The 16801-nt window shown below is 39.3% G+C and overlaps 1 protein-coding gene across 9 annotated transcripts in view; it reads right to left on the reverse strand.

Moving 5' to 3' along the window:
* Nucleotides 1-2005: 2005 nt before the first annotated feature.
* KLF12 (Kruppel like factor 12) overlaps nt 2006-16801 on the reverse strand; it is a 532835-nt gene continuing 518039 nt past the window's right edge. For 8 of the 9 annotated variants that reach the window (XM_027557687.1, XM_027557686.1, XM_027557684.1 and 5 more), the window contains one exon: nt 2006-11796. In XM_027557687.1, the coding sequence (XP_027413488.1) occupies nt 11615-11796 (182 nt within the window). In that variant the 3' untranslated portion in view covers nt 2006-11614. The remainder of the gene's footprint in view (nt 11797-16801) is intronic. The other variant, XM_027557680.1, reaches the window with a different exon arrangement.

A 16801-nucleotide genomic window follows, 5' to 3' on the forward strand; every position in this document is an offset into this window, starting at 1 on the left:
GAAAAATCAGGCCCAAGACACATAAATCGAACGACCAACTTACCACTTTGTTACAAAGTCATATCCAAAAATGAAGACCCTGAATGAATTAGCCTCAGTCTTGCAAGTGACTGCCACACTTCACCAGAGTGTAGAACAAGAATAGAGTATCCTAATTTGTTGACTTCTGCCTAAATGGAATATTTCCAAAATGGTGCAACTAAAATCTTCATGAGCAGTTCAGTAAAAAAAATGTACTTACAGTTTATTGCTTCAACTGTCCAAGAGTCTTATAATTAATGAGTGAGTGATTTCTTCTGTAGAACTGGCCTTGTGATCACTGTGAAATTACCAAGGAGGCTGGCATTGGTTGAAGAGTCACTCCTCTAGGCTTCCTTCAGGTAGGTGCTTGATGCAACCAGGCTTGGGAGGGTCAAAGATGGTGCCCTAAGCATTTACAATATTTATATATTGTAATCCATGGGCTTCCCTGGTGGCTCAGTGGTACAGAATCCGTCTGCCAATGTAGGAGACAGGTTCAATCCCTGGGACAGGAAGATACCCTGGAGGAGGAAATTGTAACCCACTGCTCTCCTCGCACAGTGTCTCTGAGTGGAACCCAGTGATTTCACCGAACTTAAAGTTCATTTACAAAAGGATTTGAAGCAGTAATAAAGTAAGCCAAAATCTACTTCAGTCTCTGATTTTTATGAGTTATTAAACCACATTATGGTTTGCCAAGTATGAAATAAAGAATTGTATTCATTGGGTTTATTAATATTTATTTGTACATAATCAAATATATTTCTTGAATATTTCTATGATATTCATCACAGCTCATTCTCTCTCCCCACCTTCTATTTTTTCTCCATCTTCCTAACCTGTAACCCTTTAGTAGCTAAGGACTCTCTAGTGTTAGAACCAGGCTGACTGGAAAAGTTGCCTAACACAGTACCTTACTTTTACCTCTGTAAAATTAGGATAATAACAGAACCTAACTCAGGATTTTGGTAAGAATAAAGAGAACAAATATAATACTTAGAACACTGCTGGGCATCTAGGAAGTACTCAAATATTATTTTTATTATCATCTATCACCATTTAATATAATTGTTAGTAGGATTTCCTACCATTCTTATTGTTGAATGGATTTTTCTAGTAGGTCTTCAAGTGAAGGATACTAATAGGAGATGGCTGGATGGCATCACTGATTCGATGGACATGAACTTGGGCAAACTCCCAGATGGTGAGGGACAGGGAAGCCTGGCATGCTGCAGTCCGTGGGGTCATGAAGAGTCAGACACAGCCTGGTGACTGAACACAACTGCAGGATACTTAGATTTTTCAAGTGCTTTTTAAGCATTATTTAAATTAAAGGGCTTCCTGGTGGCTCAGAAGGTAAAGAATCTGCCTGCAATCCAGGAGACCAGGGTTTGATCCCTGGGTCGGAAAGATTCCCTGGAGAAGGGAGTGGCTACCACACTCTAGTATTCTTGCTTGGAGTATTCCATGGACAGAGGAGCATGGTGGGCTGCAGTCCATGAAGTCACAAAGAGTTGGGACACAACTGAGTGACTAATACTTTCACTTTTCCATTCATTAATGGTCTTATTTTTCCAAACCTTATAATTGTTTTAAGATTTTATAGAAATGAACCAGCTTTGTCACGTGCTAGATAGATCATTCTACACTTAAACGACACACAAAGTCCAAAAAATAATGTAATTCATTCATTCACAGAGATTTGATTTTAGGCTCTGAAAAATATCTTGTTTTCATATCACTTCATATTTCTAGACCACTTTTTAGTTTTACACTCATTAAAATACTTTCAGGAATCCCACTTTAGGTCCTGGTTGTTACGAAATAAAACGTCCTCTATTCACCTTTTAGTATACAGTCTATCTTGTTCTGTTTTAAATTACTATACACAAATGGTAAAACTTTTCATAACAAAGGTTTAATTAGTATGGTAATAACTATGATTTCCAAAGTGTCTGAATCAGCCTTAGTAATAATTAGGGAGTTTCGTTCCATACAAAATGCTTTATTTAACCTTCATGCCTTCATTCAGATAATTATACAAATGCATACAGTTAAAGGTTTAAACTCTATTTCGGTTCACAGCTCAATTCATAGGAAAGTTGAATACAGAAAAGCAATGCACCAACAGAATATGTCTGAGACACCATTAAAAACGATAACACTTGTTCATTTAAATCTCTGAGAATAGACTGGAATAATCATCCTCTGAGAGAATCTCATTAGGAGGGTCTCCCTTTACATTATTGTAGGGCAAGAAAAAAAAAAAAGATCACCATTTTACAGTAAAAGGAAAAAAGCTCTGAGTATATTTACAATACATACACTATACATAAATACAAGAACAACACTTACATAATATTAATAAACTTATAACAGGGGTTGCCTAAACACTACAGAGTATATAAATGCAGAGGAAACTATTGGGAAATTAGATCTTTAGATAAGCTGGAGAAATAAATTCATTTGCAATTAAAACTCTGAACAGAAAACCAAATGAAGATTTAAGAAATTAATACATTTGCTTGCCAGCATCCTTGGGGGTTTTAATCCTTTAATGCAGAGGACCTCCTCTGGGTATTCTAACTCTCTGGGGTCAGAGACCCAGGAGCCTTTTGTAAAATTACATAAGTGAATCAGACGCAGCACATCTATTTGATTTGCTGTTCAGAGGCTTCAAGCCTAGAATAACTGTTTTGTAAACGAAAGGATGTTTTTGTATTTTTTACACAGCTCTTGTAATCCAATCAGCAAGTAGAATGAGCTAAGTGTCAAGGAAAGGAAAAAGATGCCTGCTTGATTTGGCCAAAGATGATATTTTTCTTTATTCCCATGTATTTTTTCAAATACCACCGAGAGATTTATTCAAAAGAGGATGACGTTTGAACTGACCCCCACACACTGAGAGCAACGTCTAGACTACTACTAATTATAACTAAGTCATTTTAAGTGGCAGGTGGGTATATCTTAAACGTGGTCTGTTCTCATCATTTCACAACACAGAAAGTTCTGAATACATTCTTCTATGGACAAACATGAATTTGCTGGTTTCTCTTTTTTAAAATGAGCACGTTATGATACACATAATTGCATTATGATACAGGATGACATAATACAGAAGACGATGTTTTCAAGCTGGTTTTGTAAGTAGTTATCTCACATCCACGGGGAGTTGGTTTGCCATGTGATGCAACGTGTCCCACACAGACATGAACAAAACAATACGGCCACCATTCCATAGGGCGGGGTTGGGATGGTGGTTTTTTGTTTTTTTAATGAATTTTTAAACACAACAAAGTGTAGACAGACAAGTTGATAGGAAAGAGCCTTGAATATAGGCACCAGTGCCCCAGTTCAACTATACCCGTCCAATATACTCAAGTTCTGAGGGACAAAATACATCCTGTAGTCTGGATGTAAATACAAAATTCTGCTACGGGATAACCAGAAACACAAGTAGGGCAACATCATTTTCTAAAATGTTTTATGCTATATTTTAGGAGCATGACATTAGCAAAAAGGGAAGATGTTGGTATGTCCCTACAATATCCTACTTTTTGATTACTTGAGCACTTTGACTAGAATTTGATCCAAATTCTACCTTCGTCTTCAACCTGCATTTGGAAAAAGCAAGATATACTAATTCACACAGGAGTCATTGGTTCTTGCTTTGCACAAAGGGCAGACTTTGTTGCCTCAAACATTTAAAATTTCTAGAGATATAATCCAGAAAGATAAAGTACCGATGTGACTATTTCCACTATTCATCTCTTTTCAACTCGCTTAATGTTGTGGTTTTGCTGTGGAGAAATTATTGCTTGTTTTGAAACCCAATTAACTGAAAGAGCCCTTTTCTGCAATGGGTTGTGTGTACACGAAACACTTGCTTTCAGCATGGGAGGAAATTTGTTTACACAAGTTTTATCTCTTCCCTCAGCCAAATAACAGGGAGAAAGATTGTAATTCAGGAGATTCATTTTCAGAAAAAGAAACATCATGAGAAATGACATTCTCCAAATGTTTTCTAAGCCCATTAGTACTTCCATGAATCAATACTGTCAAGAGAATGTGCTCTACACAGAAAAGGAGGGTGGGGGGTCATTTCTCTGATGTTGGACAGCTTCCTAGATAAAATTCAATTAAACTAACAATAATACTACAGGCAAATTATTTGTAAGACTACTGAAAACATTACAAGGTGGTACTGTTAGGTGAGAAATATGAAAAGGAATTTTCCGTCCTCCCTTCTCGCTCATCATCTGAATGATGATGCCAGCCCATTTACAACCGCCAAAAGTCAACTCTTGTTATCAACAACTAGTCCCATGGAGGTAACTTTCAACTGCAAATTAAACACACTCTGGAAGGTCTACACAAGTGGAAAACCCTTTATTCCACCTATAAAGAAATACGTAGAATCAAGAAAATCTGCTCTAAAATGCCATCAGGTAGTGAAGTGAAGTGAAGTCGCTCAGTCATACCCGACTCTTTGCGACCCCATGGACAGTAGCCTGCACCAAGCTCCTCCATCCATGGGATTTTCTAGGCAAGAGTACTGGAGTGGGTTGCCGTTTCCTTCTCCAGGGAATCTTCCCGACCCAGGGATCGAACCCAGGTCTCCTGCATTGTAGGCAGACGCCTTACCGTCTGAGCCACCAAGTGTTTAAATGATTCTGGATCTCCAGGTTGAACATTTCAGAGGCAGGTGAGAAGTCCAGGGAGATAGCCAGTTGGTGTTTGTTTATAATGATTCTCCATGTGTGAATTTTCAGAAGACTGATTTTAAATGTTATGTACCACTGTCAAATCATGTCCTTATATCCTATTTGGAAAATCTGATGACTACACATCCCTAATAAAACTACTTAAGGGTTAGATATGGAAAGCTGGTTCTTGGGAACACAGGTGCAGCAGTGCCTCAGGGAGAATACAGGCTTTGGAGCCTGAGAGAGGTAAACTTCCACTCCTACTCTGATTTCTGTTTGCAGACAACTCAGCCACCCTCTCTGTGCCTTGGTTTCCCATCCATGAAATCTAGAACTGTTGTACAGGAGAGGTGCTATGTCTAAAAATTACCCAGTATACTGCTTGGCATATAGTAAGGATTTACTAAAGAACAGCTAGTATTTTCATGGTTTGCTGAACTTCTGACCTTTCAAGTTCTTTTAGTACTTTCAGACAACTTGCAGAAAACAGCCCAGTCAAAAAACTTGCCTTCAGTACGATTAAGGAACGCAGCAGTGTTACTCTGACACTTTGATCATTACTTTATACCCTCATCTAGCATACTTCTTTGTTTTTTGTTCTGAAACGTAGAGGGGGAAACAGGAGATGGTTTAATAATCCTGTGGTCTGGTTCCGGAGAACACTGTCCATCATGGTAGTCTTCACTGTCTAAAGCCTGAGTGTTTAATCACAGTTATACTTTAAAAATTGCTCTTACCAAATGTTTGGCTCTGAAAGAGTATAATTTTACTGATACCCCTTGATAGCTTGTTTGGATGGATTTGTGCTCTGAAATGATGGGACTGGAGAATTTCCAGGGCTCTTGTCTCTTCATATAATATGCTGTACAGTCCTATTCACGACTTTACATTTAGCAGTAAAATAATGGTAGGAACACATTGTGATGTTCTGAATGTAAATCTGGTCATTTCCAGGACTAACTGTAAACCTCGGTCAAGGCTAGGCTTACTACATGTCAGTTTTACTTCAGTGGACATTTGGGGAGAAACAACTGTGTTAATATTCACTCCAAAATGGTTCTTAGATGACAACAGGAAATATTAGGGGGAAGGGAAATGAAGAAAGGTATAGGTTTGTGCATTTGGTATTAGTGGATAAAATAAAGGAAAAGGAACAAATGTCTATAGTGTTTTGCTCTTAATAAACTGGCTTTTGTTAACTGAGCAAAACTTTTTGGACTACAAAGAAGTGCTTCTTAAGTTTCGGACAAATCACAGTGAAGTTTTCATCTCAAAATTATAAATGTCACGTGCCAGGATGTATACTGTAGATAATAAGTTTAGACAGGTGTTCGTATACTCTGTAAGAAAGATTAAATTAAGAAATGCTAACATAAGCAAGATGAAATATATTTAGAACACACCAAACAATTTTTGAGGGCGTATATGAACAGATTCAATTTATTGTGTGCATATATTTTCTCTGTGTGCGTGTTTCCCAAAGGTGGGGGAAAAACCCAGGTTGAAAAAGAATTATTGCTGTGTAAAAGTACAGGAATATCTCATTGGTCATAAAATTTATTGACAGGCACTTTCAGCTTTTAATTCATTTCTGAAAATGGGCATTAGTTTATTCCTATTGCCAGTATAGAATCATTTCACATGTGGCCATATTCATAGAATTCATCTTGTCAACAGGTAGCTACTGCTAAAAGTACTCTCTCTGGGATTTAACAAACAGAAACACCTGCAGAGGGTGTGCATTTGTTTTGATCAAGAATTACTGCATCGAGGAGGAAGGTAACTGAGAAAAAAAAACAACTGCTAGATGCTTTTTTAACACAAGGAAATCCTGTGCTGCTGTTTTCCTCTTTACAGGCAAAGAGCATGCATCTGGAATCACTGTGCTGCAACTTAAAATGACTTCACTGCATTCTAAACCATCCTGGCTAAACTGAGACAAGTGGCCACTCCATTTTGTTAGGGAGCACAAGGGCTATGCCCTGACAAGGCAGAACAGAGTCCCCACGGCAATATCACTAATTGTGTGTAAGATACACAAGGCATATCTGAACAAGTTTTTTTTCTTTTTTATTGTGATGAAAACTAGAAGCTCTTTTTCCCAACATACTTCATCAAACTATTTACAACCTCTGTAAAATTTGTGAGTTTGAAAATACTTTTTTCCACTATCACATATGTTACTAATACAGTAAAATATCTTCACTCTATTTTTTTAAGATGCAGTATCCTATTTCATTTTCTTATGAAAATCTGAATTTCTATTGCAATTGCACAGTATTTAGCATATTTAAAGTACCAATGGACATGGATTGCTAAACAGATATTATTCTATAATGAAACTGTGAAAATATAGCATTTAAAATTTTTATGTACACTTCTTAACTATAAAATGCAGGCAAAGTCATATATAGCATTATAAGCTGATTCCCTAATAAGGTAAATAACTTACATTTCTAGACAGCATGGATTATTACAAATTCATTCTTTTTAAAAAAGTTCTTTGCTGATATTTATTAGTCCACTGGCTGCTGCATATCCAAGTGTGTATACAGGTGTGCATGTGTTGGGGCTGCCAGTACACGTAAGTGGAAGGCATTGTGGGGATATGGAGAAATGTGATATGGAAGACATGGCTTACCAAACCCCTTTTCTAAACCAAACCAAATCAAATGGAAACATCTTGTGTGTGTGTGAAATGCACTACCTCAGAAAAGTTGAAGGAAGAGATATGATCAATGAAATTGTAGAATACATTTACCTCCTAAATTTACACGCTTAAACAGTAAGGAGTAAAATCTGAGATTGGATTATGGACTATGAATATTAAGGCTTCCTGGGCCTACTAAGATTCACATGAGTTATCTCACGCTCAATCCTTTACAAAGACTGTAACTCAACATATCACGAACGCTGGTATTCTTAACACTGCTGAAATTCTGTCATTCCTCACTATAAACATTAAGACACCTTTATTAACAACATCATGGCTACACTTCTAAGCAGTCATAACAATATAACAAAGGCGTATTAATACATTTGAAGGCCTCACCTCACCAGATTTACTCAATTGCAACTTTGGTAAGTATAATAAATAAAGTACAGAGTAAGGAATACTGCATCTTTATCCATATATATGTTATCACTTTAATGAACTGATTTCAAAGTGCAGAATTGTATTTATGTTGAAAACACAAATAGCAATTTGAAGTTAAAACAATTGCATAAAAATGAATACAAATCTTTGTAGAAGCTGATCCAAATTTCAACCATAATGAGAATGGCCTTTTTAATCATCTAGAACTGGCATCTGTAAACACTGTAGTATTTTGCAAGTTTTTTTCACCTGAAGTTCCTCTATTTTCCACTTAAACTTTAAAGTGAACAAAAAGTGCTCTTTTTTTTTTTTTTTTGCAATAAAAAATGTGGTTTGTGTTACTGTTATTCAACTGCCTTTGAAAATAAATGTCCCATAGTGTTCCATAAAAGTAATTTCAGGCAACAGTGTAATTTTATGGTAAAGCCATTAGAAATTTTACTCTAAATGCCTTAATAAAACTTAAGACAAGTTATCAAGCAGGCTTCTCAAAGTCCACATGCAGTTGATGGGATGGGGCTGAAACTAAGATGGGGAAGTGTGAATCTTTACACAAACAATCTAAGATCAGAATATGAGGAGGGGATCTATTAAAACTTCAATGTCTGAACTTCTTAACTTTTCAAATAACATTAACTTCCTTGAACTCCATCTCTACAATGCAAAGAGACAGTCAGGTCAACTGTAGCTTCCAAAGCCATTATAGCTACCTGTGTCTAAATTCCCAAACATACACATATGCCCAGCTGCAAACTGAATGACTTCAAATTTAACACCAAAGAATGCATCCCGTTAGGGTACAACTGAGAAATTCTTTGGATTTTACTCCTTTTTTGCTGTTAATCATCTACTGTGCTTTTTAAAACAGGCTAGAACAGACATCAGATGAGACGCAGGAGGCTTTTCCGTGCCTGAAGATATTCTTCCTTAAAAATGTAATTCCTTCTCTTCCAAACCACCTTCCTTTCTATGGGGAAACACTTGTAGAAAATTCACCAAGGATTATTTGCTATGCTTCAAGACAAGCCTCAGGTAAGTTTCAGTCTGGGACCAGATCAGCAACTCATTCACTACTTGTGCTTGGATTCCCTCCTTAGAAGTATCAATACACCAAAAGGGGGAAATGGCATAATGCTGACAGGTTTTATCAGTAAACTTATTGTCTCAGTTGGGTTCCCACCTTCAGAAGGCAAGCAGACAAGCTCACGTCCCTTAATTTTTCCTATGCTATTAGAGGGGAGCAGCTCATCTCATTCTGTGCTAAATTTAAATCAAGCTGTCACTGAGGAAGCTCCTACTGCCTGTCAGTTCTATGAATTCTAAAAACCATTTCTACCTGTAACACTCTCAGGATCTCTCAGCAGAGAAAAGGACTGGCCCTTCTTATGAGAGAAAGCAGAATTAAATCGTCTGCCGTTCACCTAAGTGATTCACCTATTACCTGTCAACTAAATTCTAGGACTAGTAGAGGGCTTCACAGCTGTGTTCACCATGCTCTGTGTTCTTTGCCACTGACCAGTAACCAACACTGGCCTTTCTATTTAAAATGGTCACAGGCAATGAAATGCATGAGTTGCTTACAGTACAGGTAAAACTTTCCAGTTGGTGTAAAAGAAAAAAAACAAAAAGCCATAAACCCAGTGCTTCGTGGGCAGTACACTGTGTAGCTACAGAAGCTATTTATCCATAGAACTGCAGCCCTTGTTGGAGGGAAATTGCCTGATGAATTTTTCAGACCTGGCAGAAAATATAGAGCATGTATTTTTGAAGACAGAATTTGACCTGAAAATCATTATGCTCTTGCTTGAACATTAAAAACATTCCTTTTAATGCCATCCAACACAAGTTATCCTTGTTCCAATGTTTCTAGTTTTTTGCTTCATCAGAATTAAGATTATCTGAATTAGAAGATAATCCTAAAGAGGGTATTTCTAGAACCAGAAATTATTTCAGAATGTTCAAATCTTTAAAAATGAGCTAGTAATATTGTGAGGATAATTTGTGCAATTTCCCAAATCAAGTGTTTGTAATTAAAATATAATGCAAAGGTCTATGCTGGCAACTTCTTATATCTAAGCTATAAAAAAAATCTTAACAATAACAGCAATGACAATAAAACCTTACCAAGCCCCTTGGCTACAGAAAGCTGAAAAAATTCAGCTTTTAGTGGGGGAAAAAATATGGTAATTTTTCTGAAAGAATGCTCATTGGTGATGTATTGCTTTGTTTACTATAGACTTCGCTAGTTGCAAAAAAGGCTCATAACTCAAGGGGTTTACGGGACTATAATTTCCTCTCACCCTCAGCACAGGATGAGTGAGTTCATCCCTGCAGATGCCGTTGTATTGGGTCCTAATATAGTTTAGAAAATGAAATCTAGAGAGAAGAACCTATTGGAGAGTCATTTATCCTTGGCTCTCCAAGGGCGGAAACGAGCACCATGTCAGGCTTTCCTTGGGGAGCATTCCCTTCCCACTGACTCAGTTCCAAGGAGAACTGACCCATTCACCCAACAGTTAATTCCCAGCTATGCCTCCGTGGCCTCTCGAGTCACCAAATGACTGTTTTCAAACAAGAAAAGGGGGAGCATAATCTTTAATTGTGGTACTCAACCAAGCAGGACAACAAACAGCAGAAAGATTACCTCAGTGCTGTAAATGTAGCCAAGACCTCTAAAATGCTGGGGTGTTTTTACAATCCCTTTAGTAAGTATGAAAATTGGTAACGTGAGTCCTCAGTGAAGTGATTGTAGGAAAGTCCTTTTATTCGTTATTGCTTTTCTCCTCAAGAGGCGCATTATTTCCACCTCTGCTTTGTCTGATTTTTTCATGTTCACTGACTTTGCCCGGGCCGCCCCACCTCTTACCTTGGTGCCAGTGTGTCTAAGAGAGTTTTTTTTCCCCCGATTCCTTGTAATCAAATACTAGGGGCAGGAAGAGATGATGCCTAGCTGACAGAACACTGCAATTTGAAGTGGGGCAGTAGTTTTTTTAGACAGGCTCTTCCTATTCAACTACAGAACGACTCTGTGCCCGTCCACGCCAGGGCAGACACCAGGACTAGACTCCAACTGAAATGTCGCTGCCCCTCTGCTCAAACAGATGAACAAAACAGAAGCAGAACAAAACAAAAACAATCAACAACAAACAGATGAAAAGAATCAATGTTGGTTTTCTCCAGGGCATGGCATGATGACAAGTCGCAGTGATATCTAGTGGTCACCATCACTATTGCAAAAGGGCTGCCTGAGCGCTCCTTTCTTTTCAGGTAATGGAACCTCTCCAACAGTTTCTTCTTTTCTACTTTCAGGCTGCTTGCTGGTAACAGATTGGATGTGGGTTCTATTAATATCTTACTTGTAAAAAGGGGATCAGGGGTGGGATGATGGGAGAATAATCCAAATTTACAAGGTCTTGCTCTAGCCATCAATTTGTGGTAGACGACCTTTAAAAGTATCAATAACAAAACGTCTGACAGCTCAGAAAATGTACAAACTACAAACATCTTGAAATGGCAGAGGACACAGCACGGAAAACAATGCCTGTCTCTTCAGCATCTGTGTCACCGATCTCCCAGGCCAGCGTGAAGTCGTTTCTTGTGTAGTCGTGACGGGGGGGTTACCTTCAGACCGAAAGGAGAAGTGTTACCACTTCTTTTTCCTGCTCTGCTTTCAGACATCGTGGGATGGTGATGCCCTTTTGTGTTAACACTGTGAAGGGGATCCAGCCCTGCTGAATGGGGTGCCGCTAAGAGATCCAGCTCTTACGCTCAGCTGGACAAGCAGCCTTCCTCACACCAGCATATGCCTCCGGCGGTGCAGTGCCAAGTGGTCTGACCGGGAGAAGCTGCGGTCACAGTCTGCGCACTTGAATGGCTTCACTCCCGTGTGTTTGCGGTAATGCCTCGTCAGTTCATCCGAGCGCGCGAACTTCCAGGTGCAGCCTTCCCAGGTACACTTGTAGGGTTTCTCTCCTGGAAGAGACAAAGGGACATAACGCCGTGCTCCATCATTTCCCCTGAACAATCTAGCCAATGTGATTATCTGGGGACACGACTGTTCTCAGTGGATTTTCCGTTTGGTGGTCCTTTGTCAAGAAACCTAGCCACCATTGCCAGCAGGTCTTGGGGCGCACAGATGGGGGTTTCGATCTAATCTCTCTTTGCGGTGACAGTGGGGAGGTTACTTAACACTTGCATCTTCAATTATGGGTAAGTTACTTTGCAGTCAAACTATCAGGAGGCATAAACTGGTAACTCTGGTGTATAATCACCATGGGTAGACCAGAAAGGCATGTGAGAGAGCTCTACCTAGGCTGATGTGGCCAAAGGATTGAAACTCACAAAGAATTATAAAGGGTAATGATTTGTATGCTTTGTTGCAATACTGCTCTCAAACGTGCATCACTTAGATACTTAAAGGCTATTTTAGGGTACACTGTCCTTTTATCAGCCACACAAAATTTCATCAAAAGGTAAAGCACTCTACCACCCCCAGAAATTAGGTACTTATTATTTATAAAGTTATTATTTATATTATGTATAAACTACTGTTGTCCATGGGGTCACAAAGAGTTGGGCATGACTTAGAGGTTAAATAACAAATAAACAACTGTTTGTCTCCTGGGAAAGAATCCTAGATAATCTTAGTAGTGTGAAGTTTAAATATCTTCTTCAGGGACTTAAGAATTAGGCCAAGTCCTGAGGAATCATCAGGTTGGTCTGAGTGTTGAAACCCACAGCAAAAAACAGTCCGAAGAAGTATGTAATTTGACCACATCCCTCAGTCAACTTGTAAAGACAGTAAAATATGCAAAGGCTTTGTTGGGAAGAGATACGCTATCCGCTGTCCAAATGGGTTCCCGGGGGAGAGAGACAATAGCTGACCCAGGTGTGCTTTTTCCTGGCTCTCATTCAGAATGGAAGCCCTGTCCTCAGGTAACCCCACAAGAACTGATCTCTCTTCTGCCCCCTCCATCCAATAGTTAACCACACACTGCTTGGCCCCACGTGGAGTCTGGTGAAAAGGCCTCAGGCAGGGAGCAGAGCTATTGGCTGACCCCAACATGTGTGTGTGCTCAGTCGCGTCCAGTTCTTTGCAATCCCATGGACTATAGCCCACAAGGTTCCTCTGTCCATGGGATTTCCCAGGCAAGAATACTGGACTGGGCTGCCATTTCCTTCTTCAGAGGATCTTCCTGACCCAGGGATTGAACCCCATGTCTCTGGCGTCTCCTGCTTTGGTAGGCAGATTCTTTATACAACAGCCACACGACTTTTAGACCCCAAGATACAGAGCTGCAATCTCCTGAAAGAGGGAATGGCAACCCACTCCAGTCTCCTTTTCTGGAGAATCCCAGGGACAGAGGAGCCTGGCAGGCTACAGTCCACAGGATCACAAAAGAGTCCAACATGACTTTAGTGACTAAGCACACAAACATACAGAGTTGCAAAGTGAGTTTTGTTAAATCCATTTTACAGGTGATAAAACTGAGGATGAATGTAGTGAAATAACTTGCCTGAAGCCAGTAAATAGATGTGTTTGGTTCCAAACTCAGTGTTTTTCACTATGCTCCAAATTCTTTTTCCCATCGAAACTTTGTCACATCCTCAGACAATGCTGATTCTACTTTCCAATTATTCAACTCGTATTTCTATTGTCACCTATCACAATATATCATACAGATTTTGTCTAGATGCTTTTCCCCTTTACCAGTTTCTGAACATAGAGATTAAGAATCACACATCTATTTCTGTATCCTCAGAGCTTAGAGTATGTGTTAAATAGTGTTTGAATAAATTAATAAAACTGCAATACAAACACAGACATGCTCACACAGAGGTGTGTACACAGGCAACCACTAAGCTCTGTAAATGAGATGTACAAGTCATGCCTACGTGGGAAAACTGGACTGAACCAGACTCAGCAGTTTTTGTTCAACTGTTAAATGAATGTTAACTATATAGGTCCTTTTGGGATCAAGTGGCACTTTCACAGAACCGCATGAATAGTACAGCTCAGTTAACTCTAGAAATACTGGTGCACTAACTGTGACCCACAGAAAGCTCCAGGTTACTCTGGAAGGGCTCCTGTCAAGTAGATGCCTAATGACCAGCTTAATCCAAAACCTCACTTCTGACTCATTCTGGATGTTCTCTAGAGACAAAAATCTGCACAGACAGGTATTGACTGATCAGAATTTAACAGAAATTTTTTTAAAAAAGAGTCAGCAAAACCCATAATTTAAGAAGATCGGCAGTCCACTATACAGTATATCCAGGCTTCCCAAGTGGCTCAGTGATACAGAATCCATCTGTGATGCAGGAGATGTGGGTTTGATCCCTGGATCAGGAAGATCCCCTGGAGGAGACAATGGCAACCCACTCCAGGGCTCCTGCCTAGGAAATCCCAGGGACAGAGAAGCCTGGTGGGCTACAGTCCATAGGGTCGGAAAGAGTTGGATATGACTAAGCATGCACGCACATACAGTATATCCATGGTAACTGCTAAAATACTTTTACTGACGTGTCATCACTACATGCTTTTGAAGTTTACATCATGAACATAGGTTCTACTAAGCTGAGCTTGATAAAAATTGTATCTTCAAAAGCACATTCATTTTTGGGGCACTAAGACATTGTCACCAACAGGCATCTCCTAGATATCTCTTGTTGTGTATGGAACCAGCTACAATGAGTACAGGTCTAAGAAAAAAAGAATAAAAGATTTTAATTGAGGAAAAGCACTGCTCAGTTGTGTGCTGAGAGGACATGTGTTTCTATCTTGCTGGGAAAGTGCAGTATGAATATGACCAGGGTTAGAAAAGCTGCCATACTCTCATCTTGCCATTGCAGTTAAAGTGAGAGGAAGGGGCCCCAGACCTGGGATGGGCCTGGAAGTAAGGAGAGGTAATAGAAGGAGACAGGTTTCTGTTTCAGAGCAAGAAGGATGCTAGAGGCTGGCATGGCCATCATGGGGACAGTCTGTTGTCTTGGGGACTCTCTATATTTCCTTGAACACCAAATTTAGGCACCTATTTTCTCCAGTTTCTTCCCCAGATTATAACAGACATACTCTTACTTTTAATTTGACTGTTTAATAATGGTACTTGTGCCCTTTCCACTTGAAAATCTATAGGAGGTGTGGGAAAATGTGGACCCCAGGCCAAATCCAGTTGGCGGCCTGTTTCGTGCAACTTGCAAGCTAAGAACAATTTTCACACTTTTACATCATTGGAAAAAAAAAAAAAAAAACACCACCAAAGGGCTATTTCATGGCATGTGAAAATCATATGAGACTCAAGTTTTAGCATCCATGAATAAGTTTTTATTGGAACACCATCTCACTCATTTGTTTGCATATTGTTTATGGCTGTTTTTCAGTGACAGTGAAATTGAGTATTGCAATAAGAAGGTATGACCTGCAATATCTAAAAGGTTTACTACAGGAAGTTTGCTGACCCTTAATGTAAGTGAAGGGTACCTCAGCTTGGGGCAGGCTTTCTGATTATGTTAACTTTATCAGGTTATATAACATACATTGCTAGTCTGGGATGGGTAAGTGAGGGAATATTTTGGTGATAAAATAATCACTTACTCTTAACTCAGGATCCTTGACTAAAATTCTAACAGTCCTCTCAGTAATGAACACACGTGACATGTCATGTCCATTGCTTTAAACTGAAGGTTCTGGTTCACGAAATGAGTGATTCTCTAAAAAGCCTCACCCAATTCCATCAGAGTTTTAAAAGTCTTCAGGATCTCGTCTGCTCATTATAAAAGCACACTAATGAGTAAATCTTCCTTATGAGGATGAGTGGGGTCAGGAACATCTCTGTATGTTTTACCTGGTAACCAAACAGCACTGATTCTACAGTGATGGAGCCTCACCCAACTCCATCACCTTTCAATACAGCTGTGCCACCATGACCACCATGCAAGATGACCAACTATAATTCTACTGAGTCTGGAAAGGAGGACACACGTGAGGAAGGATCAGAAAACAGGAGCTCAGATGTTTGGCATCATTTCTCAGGTGGACATTTTAAAGGATAAGCAGAGAAAACAACTATCGCAAGGATTTCTGTGGGCCCACAAATATGGAGCAGGAGACTTAGTGCAAAATCTGGGAAGTATTCTGTGAGGTGGAATCAGGTACAATAATGGTCATGAAAGACAAGCTCACCAAAATATTTAAGAGGCAGATATAACCCTACTTCATGAATAAAACCAATGAAAATAATATGTAAGCTTATAAGTTATTAGGGGATAAGTGGTTAATGCACACATGCTCAGATGGGTCATGTCCCACTCTTTGTAACCCCATAGACTACAGCCCGGCAGGCTCCTCTGTCCATGGAATTTTCAAACAAGAATACTGGAGTGGGCTGCCATTTCCTCCAGGGGATCTTCCTGACCCAGGGATCAAACCTGCATCTCCTACATTGGCAGGTGGATTCTTTACCACTGAGAAGAATATAAAGTGGTGAATGAATGCATAAAAAAAAATAATGTAAATATCCTCATCTGGGGTGGGGAGGGTCAGAGAGAACCTGTATCAGAAAATAGTAAACAATTATGTGAGCAATAGATGAGTTTTCCTTGAAACTTTCCTTACAAAAATGTATATTTTCTTTTTAGTATTCAGAAATATTTCTTGTACAGTATTTCTTATACCCATTTCCTCATTAATAAAACAAGAGTTTGGGTATTCTATCTCCATACTTAGAAAAAAGAAGAGGGGAGAAAAAGAAAATAAGATCTTCACATCTTTCTTCACAACTAGAGGCTGAGGTCTGGGGGAGAAGGGAACAAGACGGCTGCTCAGACCAGGTAGAGAGCAGGCTTCTGCTCCTTGCTCAAGACTGACCTAGGTTTCTGTTGTATCTGCTGAGTGCCCAGCATTTCATTAAAAAATAAAGATCAATCAATGCTCTCTCAGGACTAGTTAAGTTTTAAAAATGGATACAAAAACAATGCA

This window comes from Bos indicus x Bos taurus, chromosome 12, assembly GCF_003369695.1.
Source record: "Bos indicus x Bos taurus breed Angus x Brahman F1 hybrid chromosome 12, Bos_hybrid_MaternalHap_v2.0, whole genome shotgun sequence".
Taxonomy (NCBI): Eukaryota; Metazoa; Chordata; class Mammalia; order Artiodactyla; family Bovidae; genus Bos; species Bos indicus x Bos taurus.